This window comes from Myotis davidii, unplaced genomic scaffold (assembly GCF_000327345.1).
Source record: "Myotis davidii unplaced genomic scaffold, ASM32734v1 scaffold217, whole genome shotgun sequence".
Lineage (NCBI taxonomy): Eukaryota > Metazoa > Chordata > Mammalia > Chiroptera > Vespertilionidae > Myotis > Myotis davidii.
In genome coordinates this window covers 10,305,829-10,322,216 of record NW_006290034.1, presented here as the reverse complement: position 1 = coordinate 10,322,216, position 16,388 = coordinate 10,305,829, and the positions used below count along the sequence as shown (strand labels likewise).

Here is a 16,388-nt window from a genome sequence, read left to right as displayed (position 1 = left end):
GCAAAGCCTCTCTTGTGTGAAGGTTGGCTCGCAGCATCTGGCCCTGGTGTGGCCCTGGTGTGGCCCTGGTGTGGCCCAGCGCCCTGTCAGCTCAGCGCCCTCTCCCTGCTCCTCCCCGCAGGCTGCAGCACAAGTTGGCCCTCCTGCAGCAACAGTGCGCGGAGAAGCAGCAGCTCTTCCAGACCCTCCAGTCGGAGCTGCAGATCTACGAGGCGCTTCACAGCAGTTCCAAGAAGGGGCCGCAAGGTATGAGTTCTCCCTCCCGCCTTCTGGCCATGAGCTTCCTGCCCCTGCTTAGGATCCCAGTGGGGTCTTCTTCACCTTGGAGTGTACAGGTGCTGGAAAGCTACAGCCTGTCTCAGAAAAACTGCCAGCCAGGCCTGGGGCTCCCAGTCCAAACAGGGGAGCTCTCGTATGCAAAGCCCGGAAGTTGGTGCAACCCTGAGGTCAAGCCTAGACATCCTTAAAAAGAGGCCACCATCTAGGCCAGAAGCCAGTTCCTCAAGGTCCAGATATACACCGATATTGTTTAAGTGCACAGATATACACCGATATTGTTTAAGTGCACAGAGATACACCGATATTGTTTAAGTGCACAGAGATACACCGATATTGTTGAAGTGTCCAGATGGTGTCATCAGTTGAAAAGGTTCACTAGTGTGAACAATACATCCCGACCACCATGCAGCCCTGTGCAGCAGGCTGCCTGTTCCCACTCTGACCCCTTCCCAGTGAGAAATAAAAAGATACAGGAATTGTTTTTATGGAAATACCACTAATACGACCTACATTTCAAGGCTGGATTTAAATTTTAAACTCTTAAGACATTTGTCACCTGCTGAAATAATAATTTTTAAAAGTCCTGAGCTTGATTGAAAACATCTGTGGCACCCAATAAATTTAATAAAAATAAATAATTAAAAATAGTGGTAGAAATACAGGATGTGGAAATCCCGGGTCTGTAGCTGTCCATGGGCTCGCAGATGAGGGCGTGAGGTGGAAATACATTTCACAAGGATGCTGTAGGCTAAGGTTGATAGAGAAGCCACCTCACCCCGAGACCACCGTGGTGCAAGCGTGGTGTCCCTATGGTGAGACCATGTCTGAAATATTGTCAGGTTGTGGGTACCGTCTTGTAAAAGGGACATTGACAAACTAAGGGACATCTTGAAGACATGGGCCATGAGGCTGAGGGACTAGAAATCTCAAACTGGTTGAAGAGACTAACAGTGTTTAGTCTTGGAAAGATCCTGAGAAGATGGGGACTGGCTTCGAACATCTGAAGAACTGTCAGGTGTGTCTGTGTTCTTCAGAGGGAGGAACAGAGGGCCGGGGTGAGGGGCGATGGGATTTGCATCTGCAGTTCACGCTTTCCTCGTCCCTGGAGCCTTCCGGTGGTGGAGAGGCTGGACTGTGGAGGAGTCAGCTCCCCTCCCAAGCCCCGTTTCAGTAGAGAGGGATGCTTTGTCAAGGATGACGTAGAAGCAGTCCTGCTTTGGACAGGAGTTGACTCCCCGAGTGTTCCAGCCCTGAGGTATTTCTGATGATATGTTCTAAAATTCCATAAACAATATGGTTTATTATATTAAGAATTTTCACTCTTCAGCCAAATTTGAATTTTCATAAAACTTGATCGAGTTTCCTAATTTTACTGAACTGGGACTTGAAGAAGTACAGAGGGCCCAGGAGGCTGAGAGAATAGCTGATGTACGAAGTCTGGGTGTACTGGGCCGGGAGACCTCCCTGCCTGGAGGAGTGGGTGGGGGGGTGAGAAGTCAGGTCAGCCGAAGGAGAGTTGTCAGCAGACAGAAGACCTACCGGGAGGCTGAAACTTTACATTCTGTGAAGCAGGCGATGGAAAATGAGTTCGATCTTTCCGAGCAAAATAGGTCCATGGTGGAAACGAAATCTTGGGAGGGTGAGACTGGTGGGCCTGGTGGGAGCTGGAAGATCTTAGAGTCAGGAAACCTCCTGAAAGGGTGTAGTGATGTCCTGGGTGCTAAGTGATGAGAGACTAACCCAAGGTGCTTTCAGGAAGAGAAAGGGGAATGGATAAATGAAAAACATGTTTTAATAAGCAAAATGGTGTGAGAATTTGGATGGAGGGAAAGAAAGAGAAGAAGGAGCATCATGGAACTTTGGGTTAGTGTCCCGAATCACCTCCCCTTTTGTGCCTTTATCCGTTTTTGTGGGTCTTTTAGAATTCATTTCAAAGCTACTTCCACTAAAGCCCCAGAACCCCTTATCCTTAATGCTATAATCCAGCAAGAGCTCTGAATTCAAACCTTTCTCGTGTGCTCATTTGGTGACAAAACCTAACTGAACTGACAAAGTGCGTTCACAGTCTCCACTTATCCCACTTAGTGAGAATATTCACATAAGTCATTGCAGAAATATTGATGCGTCCGATAAGGTCCATGGACCAGGGGCAGCTGGGTGCGTGGACTGTGTGTGGCACACATGGTACATGCATCCCATTGCCTTGCTAGCAACCAAAACAGATTTTGCCTTTGCAAATACACTTGGCCTCAAAGTTTTCAGCTAAGCAGTTGTGGTCTTATAGATGACTTCTCACATCTCTTCATTCCCAGTAGCTACAAACAGACTGTGTAGTGAGTAGAGGTAAAAAACATGGAGAAGGTAAAGTTCAATCAGGTCTGACTCCTAGTCTGTGGTGCCTGGTTCCCATGGTTACAGGCTGCCAAAGGTCTGGCGCCTTCCTCCTTCTCTCCTTGATTCCTGAGTGTGGGGGTCATCAATCTCCCCTCCCCCAGCCCCTGCCCCTCTTTAGTTCTGTGCTAACTTCCTGTCTTGGAGGATCCTGCTCACTAGCCAGCAGGACTCAAGTCAATATGGAGTTGAAATGATAGGCTTGACTTCAGCTGCCAATCAAATGCCCTCTAGCTGCATGGGGGTAATTTCAGAAAAAGTCAGACTTGGGCGTGTGCCAGACTCCACACAGGACAAGTGGCCTTCCCGTCACAGATGTATTTGTTGCCTGGGACTCTGCGATGGCAGTGAGTCCTGGAGAAAGTCCTGGAGTGTCTGACAAATGCTGAGAAATACTTGGATCAGAGCTACCAACCCCTCCCTCTCTGCTTTCAGCTCACACCTGGGATGCCTGTCACCAGGTCCCTTTGAGCAGCGACCTGAGCCACCTGGTGGCAGAGATCCGGGCCCTGAGAGGGCAGCTGGAGCTGAGCATTCAGGTGAACAACAGCCTGCGGCTGCAGCTGGAGCAGCAGCTGGACCACGGTGCCAGCAGAGCCAGCCCTGGCCCCGCCGGCAGCCACAGCTCGCCTGCCAGCACGGGCCCTGGAGACAAGCAGCCGCCCCTCCCAGGTAGGAAGGGAAGGGCACGGGGAAGCCCGCAGCCAGCTGCCTGGCCGCCAGGCGTCTGTGGTGGAAGGGACAGCTTGCCTCCTCCAAGCTCCTTAGTGAAGGTCGGGTGACATCACAGATGCTCCAGTGTAGTCAGCCCTGCCTCCGACCCTGAGGTGCCACCTACCCATGTTCCCCTGGGCCAGGTGTTTGAGCTCCTCGGGTATTGAAGCTGCCTTTCCTCATTTTTTAAGATGCGGGTAACAATATCGAGTTTGTGTGGTGATTTGGAGTGTTAAGTGAAATAATTTACAAGTGCTTGGCACAGTAAGAATTGCTCAACGATTGGCAGCTATGTGCCTTAACGACTCCTGTATTTGTAGAGTGTTTTAAAACTTCCCACAAGTTTTCAAATAATTTCATCCGCGGCAGGGCAGGTTTTACGCTGTTTTTGCGGGAGAAAACATTGGCACGTTAACTGACCTGCTAAGGCTTATGGGGCTCAGATCCCACCCAGGACCGAACCAGAGGTTCCGATTTCCAGGCTGCGTTCCTCTCGGTGCTGCTGCGGTCCAGGCTCTCTAGCCTGGCTTCCCTTCCCCTGGCACCGTGGGAGCAGCGTGTCCCAGGGCCCCTGAGAACTGTCCTTGTCTTCACCCCCAGATGCAGTTGCCTCTCCTCCCGTTCGGGACGTCGGCATGAACCCAGCTCTGGTCTTCCCGGGCTCTTTCACGGCTCCTGGTCCGGACACCGCCCTCCTCAGTAGGACAAATGGTAACTATGGCAACCAGAGGGCACAGGGGCTGGTGATGGAAAGTTGTTACTGCAGGTAGTCCTCGGGTTTCTGCACACACACTGTCTGAATTTAGGGCGTGTTCTCTGCCTGCCCCAAGGCCGTTGGCCACTCACTGGCCGCCTTTCCTGTCATTACACTTTCTCCTGTGGGTCTCCTTTTGCTCCGCTGTTGCTTCATCGCACAAAGTCGCTCCCTTCCTGAAAGTGCTCTCTGAATCCAGCCCCCTCTCCCGCTCTGTCTTCTCATCCCAGACGTTTTAATGTTTTAATTAAAAACATTTCTCCCAAATATTTCTTGTGCAACAAACACAAGATTTGCCTCCCGCAATTCTATCATTGTGAGATGATGTAAGGAAGATGATAAAGCACAGAACCCAGACCATCTGGACTTCACGCCCGTGCTTTTCCACGACTGCCCTGGCCCTTGCAGCGTTCGTTGTGTGTTTCGGGTTGATGTGAGCAGTGGGTTTGCCGTGCCTTTATTTTCCAGATCTGGGTTTTGATGGAGTGAAGAGCCCTCCCAAGCTGGAGGGCGATGCTGCTGACGGCTGCTTCGCCAGTAAGCACGGCCGCCATGTGGTCGGCCACATCGACGACTACAGCGCCCTGAGCCAGCAGATCGGGGAGGGCAGGCTGCTGGCCAGCAAGATCGCGTCAGCCGTGAGATCCACCTGCGGCTGCCCTGGCCTCGAGGCTCGGGGCTCCAAGGTAGTCACATCACAGTGCCTGGGTGCCCCTGTCCTGGGCCCTTTTACTTCTGATTTTTATTTTAAATTGATTTTTAGAGAGAGAGGAAGGGGGAGAGAGAGAGAGTGAAACATCGGTGTGAGAGTGAAACATCAATTGGCTGCCTCCGGCATGCCCCCCACCGGGGATGGAGCCTGCTACCCCTGCAGGTGCCCGACCTGGAAGGGAACCAGCACCCTTCAGGTGCCCGGGATGACACCCAACCAAGTGAGCCACACTGGCCAGGGCCCTGTCTTCTGATTTTAGCTCCTCCCACTTACTCACGCATTCACGGATTGCTTCTTTTCCCCTCACCACTTATCCCCTCTATGCCCTCCTCCCCCTCCACCCTCTCCTGCCATCCACACGGGAGATTTATTTCCTCTTTTCAGGGGGACAGAGGAGGGTCAGAGTGTCTTTCCTGCACCTGCTCTTCCTCCAGTAACTTTAATTCTAACTTATCAGTATGCCCTCATGGTATAGTTTGCTCCCCTCCGGACTTTAGACTCCAGAGCTTGGAGCAGGACTAGAAGTAAAGAGAATGGGGGGAGCTGGGACCCGCTGAGTCCTTGCAGGTGGGAGGTCACCGCTGAGGCCGGGGCGCTGGGCTTCCAGGCCAGGCTTCCTCGCGCAGGCAGGGCCGTGTCTGCCTCGCTCACAAAGGAAGCTTAAAGCTTAAGATCCCGACAACGTGCTTAGGGGAAGTGATCTCTCAGCCCCAGTGATGCCTGCGCTCCTCCCTCTCTCCCAGGTGCTGGGCAGCGAAGGCGTCAGTGAACTTCGCAGCAGCGCCAGTGCCCTGGGCCACGTGTTGGACGAGTCGGCCTCCCTCCTGACCATGTTCTGGCGGGCGGCCTTGCCCAGCTCCCACAGCCCTGCGCTGCCTGGCAAAGCGGTAAGAGACCAGCACCCTTTCTGGTTCTGCCCGCAGTTACCACGCTGCGTCCCAAACCCCGCAGATCCTGAAGATCAGGAGCCCAGGGGCGAGTCAGATAGACGGGACCTGGGGGAGACCTCTGTCTGTGGGGGCTGCTGTCGGTGCCATTCTGACCACATCCCTTCTCCTCCCGCCCAACCCCCGGGATAGAAATCAAAGGGGAAAGAAAGGATGCAGAGAAGGGAGAGACAGGAGAAGCCTGGTAGCGTAAATGCTCCGTTTCTTTAACTTCCTGAAGTGGGGCTGAGAAGTTCAGGGACAAGTTCAAGTATCAATGCCCCCGCCCACCCACCACCCACAGAGTCAAGCAGGGTCCCAGGATGTCCCGTGAGAGGGCCGCCTGCTGGAACCCATAGAGCACTCAGTCTGCATCTCTGGGCCAGGCCGGGAGCGTCAGCCACCCGTGCTCTCAGACCTCAGGCCTGCTCCCTGGTAGGCGGCACCTGGACAGGCAGGTCAGAATCCCCTCCAGGGCTTCTAGCTCCAGATTCTAGCTGCCGACACCTAGGGGACCCACCTATGCTAATTCCAAGGGGGAGGGGTTTGCCATCTTGCGGTTGGCACAAATATTTACAAAAGTGCAGACAGTCTCTGGCCAGCCCTGCCTCCCTAGGCACAATATTCCTAATTACCAGGCTTCCGTGTGGTGCCCAGTGATGTAGGACGTCAGCACTAAGGTTGAGCTCTTGGTCACAGCTGGGAGTTTTCGGGCTGTCCTGGAGTCAGGTCCCCTCCGCAGCAGGAGTGTAGGCCTGCAGGCTGCTCGGCCCCCAGGTGCTCAGTGTCCCACCTGCTGGGACTCCCAGGTGCTCAGTGCCCCACCTGCTGGCTCAGTCAGGAATTGTAGAACTAGAAGACCAAACAATGTTATCAGGACTCTGTCTCTTTCCATTTCTTGGGCAGGCTCTCTCCACTTGGTAAGAAAACAGCCATTATCTGTGAAGACTTGCACAGGCCGGGAGCGTCAGCCACCCGTGCTCTCAGACCTCAGGCCTGCTCCCTGGTAGGCGGCACCTGGACAGGCAGGTCAGAATCCCCTCCAGGGCTTCTAGCTCCAGATTCTAGCTGCCGACACCTAGGGGACCCACCTATGCTAATTCCAAGGGGGAGGGGTTTGCCATCTTGCGGTTGGCACAAATATTTACAAAAGTGCAGACAGTCTCTGGCCAGCCCTGCCTCCCTAGGCACAATATTCCTAATTACCAGGCTTCCGTGTGATGCCCAGTGATGTAGGACGTCAGCACTAAGGTTGAGCTCTTGGTCACAGCCGGGAGTTTTCGGGCTGTCCTGGAGTCAGGTCCTCTCAGCAGCAGGAGTGTAGGCCTGCAGGCTGCTCAGTGCCCCACCTGCTGGCTCAGGACCCCAGGTGCTCAGTGTCCCACCTGCTGGGACTCCCAGGTGCTCAGTGTCCCACATGCTGGCTCAGGCCCCCAGGTGCTCAGTGTCCCACCTGCTGGGACTCCCAGGTGCTCAGTGTCCCACCTGCTGGGACTCCCAGGTGCTCAGTGTCCCACCTGCCGGCTCAGGCCCCCAGGGCTCAGTGTCCCACCTGCTGAGACTCCCAGGTGCTCAGTGCCCCACCTGCTGGGACTCCCAGGTGCTCAGTGCCCCACCTGCTGGGACTCCCAGGTGCTCAGTGCTCCACCTGCTGGGACTCCCAGGTGCTCAGTGTCCCACCTGCTGGGACTCCCAGGTGCTCAGTGTCCCACCTGCTGGGACTCCCAGGTGCTCAGTGTCCCACCTGCTGGCTCAGGGCCTCAGGTCCTCAGTGTCCCACCTGCTGGCTCATCCTGAGCTGTCAGCACTGCAGGGTTTTGAGGCTTCCATGGAATCCTCTCCAGAAATCATTGGGAAGATCAAGGAATCCAGCTTTGGATTGTAAGAGCCACGAGATGGGGTGTGTAGGCCTCTGACCATCGACAGCCAGCTGTCCCTCTTCCCCAGGGAGAGTCCGCGACCAGGGAGCTTCTGGAGCTGAGAACCAAGCTCTCCAGGCAGGAGAGCCTCCTCCAGAGCACGGCCGAGCGCCTGAGGACCGCCAGCCGGCAGAAGGAGAGCCTGGAGCAGTTCATCTTCAGCCAGCGTGGGTGCCTGAGCCGGGAGGGGAGTGGGCCGGGGTGGGGGGGCGGACTCCGCCCTGAGCTGTGATGGGCAGGGGAGGGGAGACTGATGTGATGCCCCCGCCTCCTGTGCCACGATCAGCATGAATGCAGAGCGATGTGGGGCTTGGGGGCAGCAGCAGGCCCAGGCTGAGTTGGCCTGAAGACACACTGGGGAACACACCCAGGGCCAGCGTGGGCCCCGCTTGCTGGTAATCTCCGCCTTGTTGGGCTCTTCTGTGTTTCAGTGACCAGGACGCACGATGTCTTGAAGAAGGCAAGGACTAATCTGGAGGTAAGGAAACCACCACACACCCACCCGCACCTGTCGCCAGAGTCTGCGGGTGACCCTCCGGCCACCAGGCTCCTGGTCCGCGGAGGAGCGCAGGCGGTCAGCACGCGGTCAGCAGGCATCCCCTAGTCCCCCCCCTCCGCCCTCCACTGGGGGCTCCATCTTCTCTCTTTACTCCACTTCCTCCTCCTTTTCTGCCAGGTCAGGGCCCCCGAGAAATGCAGCTCAGTTGATTCTGGAGTCAGAGGCCACATGGGAGTCGGCTCTGCCTCAGCCCCAGGAAAGGGCTCCTGAGGCCGGTGGAGTGCGCGGGCTTTTCTGTGCTACTTTATGAAAATATGAAAGCAAGTGCCCCCTAATATGTTGAATTCACTGCACACGATTGGGCTGAAAACAGCAATGTGATTTTGCTGTATCCTTTTCTTTTAAGCAATATCACACAAAAAAGCCGTTGGGTCTTACTGACCTAAGAGAATTTGATAAATAAAGGTTGAACCGTAGAGGGAGAGATGTGCCGCACACGGCAGACGTTCTCTACAGTTGCTGAGCGCACTAACACACCTCCTAGCAAGTACTTTCCGAAAAACTTGAGATGCTGGAAATGGCTTCACAATCAGAAACCAAGTCTTCTAACCTGGACTTTAACTGCTTTGCCATAGCCGCCGAGCATATTTCTGAATGGTAGCCGGGGAGAAGGTGGGTTCCCCAGTGAGAACATGGGTTAAACTCTGCACCCGCCCCCTCTTTTTTTTCTTTTTCTAATTCCCTCTTGTTTTTCTCTCAATGATTCCTTTCCTTCCTGAGCCTTTTTAGAAGAACACTTCCAGGATTGCCTCTGTAAAGCCTTATTCCTGCCCCAGCAAAGGTAACCCACCGGCTCAGCTCCCGCTGGCCCCCAGCTTGGAAGTTTCTCTCCACCCCTGCGAGGGTGGCGAGGGGCCGGGCCGGTTCCAACCCCAGGCTTGTCACTAACCAGGCGTGTGGCTTTGGCTGCCCTCCAGCTGTAAGAGGTGGCACTAGACCTAAATGATCTCTGATGTGGCCCCTTTTTCTCCTCAAGTAGGAGGGGCTCTCGCACAGTGTCCTCTCCTTCCCACAGCGCGCCGTGTCTGTGTGTGCATGTGTCGTACTGAGCATTCTCTCCCTGGGAGAGTGCAGAGCCATCATTTTGCTGCAAAGTGAATTGGAGAGTGAGCTGGCCCCTGAGGGGAGTGGTCGATCCGGCCACTGGGTGCAGGGTGGCTTGGCGCGAGGAGGCGGGACCTTCCCACTAACGTGGTGGCACCCTTTGCTCCCCGGCCACAGGGCAGCTCCTCGGCTCCTCCTCTTAACAGGCCCTCGCTGTGCTGGCTGCTGCCACCACTCAGCTCCCTGCAGCCTCAGTGCCCCCGGAGGGCCGGACAACAGTCCTCACGTGGTTGTGGTTTTGTCTGCAGGTGAAATCCCTAAGGGCTCTGCCGCGCGCTCCAGCCTTGTGACCCTTGCCTTCCAGGAGCCATGCAAGAAGCGAAGCCACCAGAGGTCCTTAAAGCAGCAGGAAGGATGGGCCTGCCCCCCTTTCGTGCAGCTGCCTCTCTGCTGAGGAATCCCAGCCCTGCTCCTCCTCTCCTGCGGGGGTCAAGGAGTCAGATGTGGCCAGTGGGGCGGGCGGAAGGCGGGGGCCTCCCCTGCTCTTACAGACACCAGCCCAGCCCCCTGCCCAGCACTAAGCTAAACATGCTGATCACGAAGCAAAACCCGCGTAGCTTGTAGAGGACCTGGGGCGCTGCTTGTGAAAGCCCTGGGGGCACGGGACCCGCAGCCGCACATCGCCCCAGCAGCTAACCTCAGTCAACTCAGGGGAACCAGGACCCTGCTCCCCACGATGGGCATGTGGTCCCGACACGGAGCTGCTCGGCAGACCCAGAAGCACACATGGAGCAGCGGTGCCCTGCTGGGCAGTGGGCTCAGCAGCAGCACTCAGAGCCATGCCTGCCCGGGGCCAGCTCAGCTGGTCCCAGGCCACCAGGCATCCACCCGAACAGCAGCAGTGCGTCCTTTCAATCCTCACGGTGGAAGGGGCGACTCCCGGATACCACCTCCCGCTTAGCCAGCACCCTCCTTTATTCTCCCGTGATCTCCAAAGTGTGCCGGCCTCACGCTGGTTATGCGGTCCCACTATCACCGCATTTCCCTCCGGGGACTGGGAACACATGGCCAGGCCAAGCCATTGAAAGTCCGTGTAAAGCAAACCAGTGACCTTCGTAGGTGGCACGTGAGAGACGGTTGTGCTACAGCCTGCCTAGCCTGTCTCCGCGGTGCTTCAGAACGTGTGTATGTGTGTATAGCTGTATGATATGTATTTATATATGTTGCTATAGCGATAGATTGAAGGCTGACATGACTGGTGGACAGGATCTGTGGGAGGAAATGAAACTCTTTTCCGGGGGGCTGTTAGAGCAAAACGTGCATAAAGAAATAAAAGGTTTTCTTCGCCCACTTTGTCTCCAGTGTCTGCCTCAGTCTCTAGGCTGCATGTGTAAGAGCAGGAAGTACAACAGTTCCTGACACATGTGATAGATTATTAATAGATACTGATTGAATACATGAATGGAGCAAGAGGGATATAGGGAAGTATGGTCTTTATGGCCACACAGACCTGGGCTTGCATCCTGTTTCTGTTACTTAAGAGCCTTGTAGTTCGGCAGGTTATTTTCTCGTTGAGCCTAAGTTTTCTCATCTGTAAAAGGGGGAGGTTGTGGGATGAGTACATGAGGCTGTATGGAAAGCACTTGGCACAGTACCTCACGTACACTGGGCAGTGAATGGCTACTTGATCTTATGATCAACGTATTGATCAACAAGGCTACAAAAGCGAATCAGACATGAATTCTGGCCTTGTTGAGCCTGCAGACGGGGAGGGCAAGAAAAACCTGCACAACTCACCATTATACAAGGCAGGACACATGTGCTGTGGTGTTTGGAGGATGGGAATGAAGTTAGGGATGACAGGAAGCAGGATTTAAAAATGAATTATATTCATAAGAACAAAGGAAACCCAAAGCTAGTGGAAGGAAATAAGAAAGATCACACCCTTCGGATGCCTATCCTGCCCCCCGCCCCCCCAAATAACCAAACTACGGTGTTGGCGATAGTACGGAGAAACTGTACCCGTGTGCACTGCTAGTGGGAATGCAAAGTGGTGCAGCCGTGGAAAACAGCATGGAGTTTCTTCAGAAAATTGATACTAGAACAACTGCATCATCCTGCGGATCTGCTTCTGGGTGTGTTGGAAGAAGGTGTATTTGCACACGCACGTCCATAGCAGAATTGCTCTCAATGGCTAAAATGTGGAAGCAACCGAGTGTCTACAGATGGATGAATGGATAAACAAAATGTGACACATGTAGTCAATGAAATATCATTCAGCCATTTATTTATTTATTTTTAAAATATATTTTTGTTGATTTGAGGGAGAGGGAGAGTGAGAGAAACATCGATAAGAGAGAAACATCTATTGGCTGCCTCCTGCATGCCCCCTGCAACCTGGGCATGTGCCCTGACCAGGAATCGAACTGTGACTTCTGGTTCATGGGTCAACGTTCAACCACTGGGCCACACCGGCCGGGCTCATTCAGCCTTTTAAAAAAAGGAATACATTCTGATAACATGCTACTACATGGAGGAACCTTGAAGACATGCTTAAGACATGTGAAGGAAGCCAATAACAAAAGGACAAAAGTAAGGGCAGAAGGGGATGGTGGATAATAAAAACATGAAGTCGGTGGATTTGTGGTTGACGGTGTTGGAAAGTTAGGAGTAGGCATCCTAGCGCAGAAGGGGATGGTGGATAATAAAAACATGAAGTTGGTGGATTTGTAGTTGACGTGTTGGAAAGTTAGGAGTAGGCATCCCAGAGCAGTGATGGCGAACCTATGACACACGTGTCAGCGGTAACACGCGAACTCAATTTTTGGTTGATTTTTCTTTGTTAAATGGCATTTAAATATATCAAATAAATATCAGAAATATCTTTGTTTTACTATGGTTGCAAATATAAAAAAATTTCTATATGTGACACGGCACCAGAGTTAAGTTAGGGTTTTTAAAATGCTGACAAGCCGAGCTCAAAGGTTCGCCATCACTGTCCTAGAGTAAGCGTTCTGGGAAGATGAAAAGAATGAATGGGAGAGTGAGGGGTCAAGCGTCATATCTTGGGGTAGTGTGCTGATTGTCCTATGGCAAGGTCCAAGGCAGGATGGTGAGAGTGGGCCTTAGTGTGTGGTGAGGAAAGAGTTCCGAGTGAGGAGGGGCAGGATTTGAGCGGTCACTGCTGGGGGGTTTCCACGTGGAAGCTGAAGTCACAGAGCAGGGGTGAGGGAGAGACGGAACAAGGGGTTCAATGTCTTGGTGGTGGCTGGTCTGAGGGTGAGTACAGGTGATACAGCGGATGGCAACTGCTCCCGAGCGGGGGCTTCTGCAGGGGAAAGGAGGAGAGAGGGTTTGGATCCATTGGTGGGGGCGAGGAGGCAAGCTCCCCCACCTGCAGGCTGTTGTTCCCTAGTTGGTGAGTGGGGAGGAAACACCTGTTTCCGATGGAGGGGAGGCTGGGAAGGTGGACGTCACCAAAGGCCCAGAGGCCCCGGGGGTGATACAAGAGTATGGGGATGAGTTACAAAACGTGTCCATCGTTTGGAAAATCCAACTATTGAAAGTACACAGGCTCCTGCATAGAGAGGCACAGAAACGCTCTGTTAAACGAGGGACGGCTGTGCCAAGTCCTCCAGGACCAGGCTCCAGGGTCCGTAACTCAGGGCCCTCACCCTCCAGAGCTGTGGTTGGGCCTGGGCTGCCTCCCACACTACAAGGCACCGCCATGTTTCTCAGCCCCAGCAAGGCAGCGCCCTTAGAAGGAGGTGCTTCGTGCCCACCTTCTCTCCTTTCCGCGCCCCACAGGGCGGGCGGGTGATGGGAGACAGTTTGACTGTGTGGGTGATTGAGTTCCTTGGGGGACCTCAGAGCCACCAGCCAGAAGGCATCCGAGCTGTGCGGCCGGAGGGGCTCCTGGAGCAGAACCGCCCTCACGTCTGGGAAGTGATGGGAAAGAGGTAAGTGCTCCCTCCTTTGGGTCCTAAATGCTATGCAAGGGGTCGGGGAGTGGGGGTCCAAGTTCTGGGTCTGAACTTATGCCAGTTGCCTGCTCGTTTATTTGTGCCACCTTCATGGGGTCACGTACGTGGCCATTTAGAAACCTACAGTCTCCCCCCGGCCTCAATCAAGATTCATTGGGAAAATGTGGGAAAGGCTGCATAATTAAGTTCAGGTTTGCCATGACTTCTTTACCACCTGAGGGCTTAGCCAACGAAGGTTAGTGGTGAGCCCAAAGGCATTGGAATGGAAAAAAAGACTGAAAAGTACCACGTCTCTGCCTTGGTGTTGAGTCCCATGTGGGGTGCCGTCTGTGCCAGGTGCCCTTCTGCTCTGTTTGGGAGAACGGCTCTTAGCATTTCCTTGTTTCGGGGTGAATCCCGCTGTTCCCAAGCAACGAGGAGACACCGCAATATAATTCAAGGCTCGAATGAAGCGCACATCAGGTGCAGCTCCCAAAATAAACACGTTGCCATTGAAATGTGGCGCAGGCATCTACACCGAGCATGTCAAACTCGCGGCTGGTGGGCCGCATGCCTTGTTTATTTGGTCCGTGTGAGCCTTTGAGTTTGACATGCTTGATCTACACCAGGGCCTTACATTTTATTTATTTAGTAAAAAACATGGTTTTATTGATTTCAGACAGGAAGGAAGAGGGAGAGAACCAGCAATCGGCTGCCTCCCGCACATCCCTCACTGGGGATCAAGCCCCCTACTGGGGATGACCCCCTGGTTCATAGGTCAGCGCTCAACCAGGGGGTCATCCCTGAGCCACAGCAGCCAGGCCAAAGCCTTCCATTTGTAAAAAGGTTACCTTCACTGTTCCGAAATGGGGTCCGTGGGGATTGGGGTTGACTAACTCCTGCCAGGGCAAACCTGTTTGGCTGCTTCTGTAATGGGCACTTTAAGGGGTGGCACCAGCCAACCCCCCTGCCCCCTGCCCCCGTGCAGCCTGCGGGTGAACACAGACGGGCAGGTTCAACTAGGGTTCACTTAGGTCAGAGACAGAGGGCTAGCCCTCCTTGGATAACAAATAACACAGCTGTAAGTGCCTGGAATCGCAGGCGAGAAACAAAGGCCACACAGATCCTCATCGGATCTGCCTCCTAGCTGGCCCGGGACAGAGATGCACTTGTAAGGTGGGAAGTGGCGGGTGGGACAGGAGGGAGCAGGAGACACCGCTAGAAGCCAGGTCCAGCGGGTGGATTAACTTGGGGATGGGGAGAAGGGAGGTAGAAAGGCTTTGTTTTGTAGCCTACATGTGCTCAACTCTTGGTCACAAGTGGCTGCTTGGTTCTGGTCCGCTGCTCCCAGACCTGTCCTGGGTCCTCCAGCCTTGCACCCAGGAGCCCCATAAAATGAACTTTGGGGAAATGCTCTTAGTTTTTGCTCACTGGGTATGAGGTTGGCTGTGGGTTTGTCATATATGGCCTTATTTTTTTAGCTTTAAATTTTTATTGTTGAAAGCATGACATATGGCTCCCTTTTCCTCCCATTGACCTTCTCTAGCCCGCCGCCTATGGTCTTTATTATGTTGAGTTATGACCCCTCTAGTCCCACAGTGGGTGCTGGATTTTGTCGAATGTTTTTTCTGCATCTATTGATATGATCATGTGATTTCTATCCTTTGTTTATGCGATGTATCACATTTATTGATTTGCGAATATTGTACTAGCCTTGCATCCCTGGAATAAATCTCACTTGGTCATGGGGTATGATCTTTTTGATGTGTTGCTGGGTGCGACTTGCTAGTATTTCGTTGAGGATTTTAGCACCCATGTTCATCAGGGTTATTGACCTATGAGTTCCTTTGTGTTGTCTTTGTCTGGTTTTGGAATTAGGATAATTCTGGCCTTGTTAAAAGACCTTGGAAGTCTTCCCTCCTCTTGAAGTTTTGGAATAGTTTGAAGAGGTGTTAGTTCTTTGAATGTTTGGTAAAACTCGCCTATGAAGCTGTCTGGTCCAGGACTTTGTTTGCTGGGTGTTTTTGATCACTGCTTCAATGTCATTAGTTGTTACTGGTCTCTCAGGCTTTTTTGATTCTTTCTGATTGAGTTTTGAAAGATTTTATGTTTCTAGGAATTGGTCTTTTGGCCAAGTTGTCCAACTTGTTGGCATATAGTTGTTCATAGTATTTACTTCCAATTCTTTGTATTTCTGTGGTGTCAGTGGTTACTTCACCACTTTTGTTTCTGTTTTATTTATTTGGGTCCTCACTCATTGTTTCTTGATGAGTCTGGCTAAAAGTTTATCAATCTTGTTTATTTTTTCAAAAGAACCAGCTCTTGGTTTCTTTGATCTTTGGGGTTTTTTTGTTGTTTTTACAGAGAGGAAGAGAGAGGGATAGAGAGTTAGAAATATCGATGAAAGAGAAACATAGAGCAGCTGCCTCCTGCACACCCCCCCCTGGGGATGTGCCCACAACCAAGGTACATGCCCTTGACCGAAATCGAACCTGGGACCCTTGAGTCCACAGGCTGATGCTCTATCCACTGAGCCAAACTGGTTAGGGCTGGTATTTTTTTTAAAGTCTCTATGCCATTTCTCTTTTTTTTATGATGATGAAAAACATATACAATTTTCCATCTTTTCCCCCCCATTATAGTTCACATTCAATATTATTCTGTATTAGTTTCAGGTGCACAACATAGTGGTTAGACAATCATATACTTTACCGAGTGGCCCCCTAATATTTCAAATATCCTCCCCCAGCCCCGGCCCATACATAGCTATTACACTATTATTTTTTTTTCTCCATTGACCTCTTTCCGGCCACTCCCACCCCCCAGCAAATGCCCTCACCCCCTAGTGACCATGTCCATTGGTAATGCTCATGTGCATGCATACAAGTCCTTTGGTTGATCTCTTACCCCCTCCCTGCCTTCCCTCTGAGGTTTGACAGATCAATGCTTCTCTGCCTCTGGATCTATTTTTGTTCATCAGTTTATGTTGTTCCCTATATATCACAAATGAGTGAGATCATGTGGTATTTATCTTTCTCCTATTGGCTTATTTGCTTAGCATAATGCTCTCGACTCATCCATGCTGTTGCAAATGGTAAAAATTCCTTTTTTACAGCAGTTCCAGAGAC

General features: G+C 52.7%; 1 protein-coding gene and 1 long non-coding RNA gene across 20 annotated transcripts in view; one reads left to right on the top strand and one right to left on the bottom strand.

Annotated features, from left to right (window-relative positions):
• The window catches only part of LOC102767867 (myomegalin), a 135,927-nt gene extending 125,279 nt beyond the window's left edge, over positions 1-10,648 (top strand). For 7 of the 19 annotated variants that reach the window (XM_015563485.1, XM_015563486.1, XM_015563484.1 and 4 more), the window contains 9 exons: positions 122-246; positions 3,106-3,342; positions 3,985-4,095; positions 4,607-4,824; positions 5,594-5,737; positions 7,724-7,862; positions 8,127-8,173; positions 8,984-9,035; positions 9,663-10,648. In XM_015563485.1, coding sequence (XP_015418971.1) covers positions 122-246; positions 3,106-3,342; positions 3,985-4,095; positions 4,607-4,824; positions 5,594-5,737; positions 7,724-7,862; positions 8,127-8,173; positions 8,984-9,035; positions 9,663-9,922 — 1,333 coding nt within the window. In that variant the 3' untranslated portion in view covers positions 9,923-10,648. Of the gene's footprint in view, positions 1-121; positions 247-3,105; positions 3,343-3,984; positions 4,096-4,606; positions 4,825-5,593; positions 5,738-7,723; positions 7,867-8,126; positions 8,174-8,974; positions 9,036-9,606 lie in introns of all 19 variants that reach the window. The other 12 variants (XM_015563489.1, XM_015563488.1, XM_006763070.2 and 9 more) reach the window with 8 other exon arrangements.
• LOC107182972 overlaps positions 2,727-16,388 on the bottom strand; it is a 16,523-nt gene continuing 2,861 nt past the window's right edge. Inside the window, exons 2-3 of the long non-coding RNA XR_001513752.1 lie at positions 6,864-6,867; positions 2,727-2,739 (exon numbers count right to left, since the gene is read on the bottom strand). This is a non-coding gene — a long non-coding RNA (uncharacterized LOC107182972). The remainder of the gene's footprint in view (positions 2,740-6,863; positions 6,868-16,388) is intronic.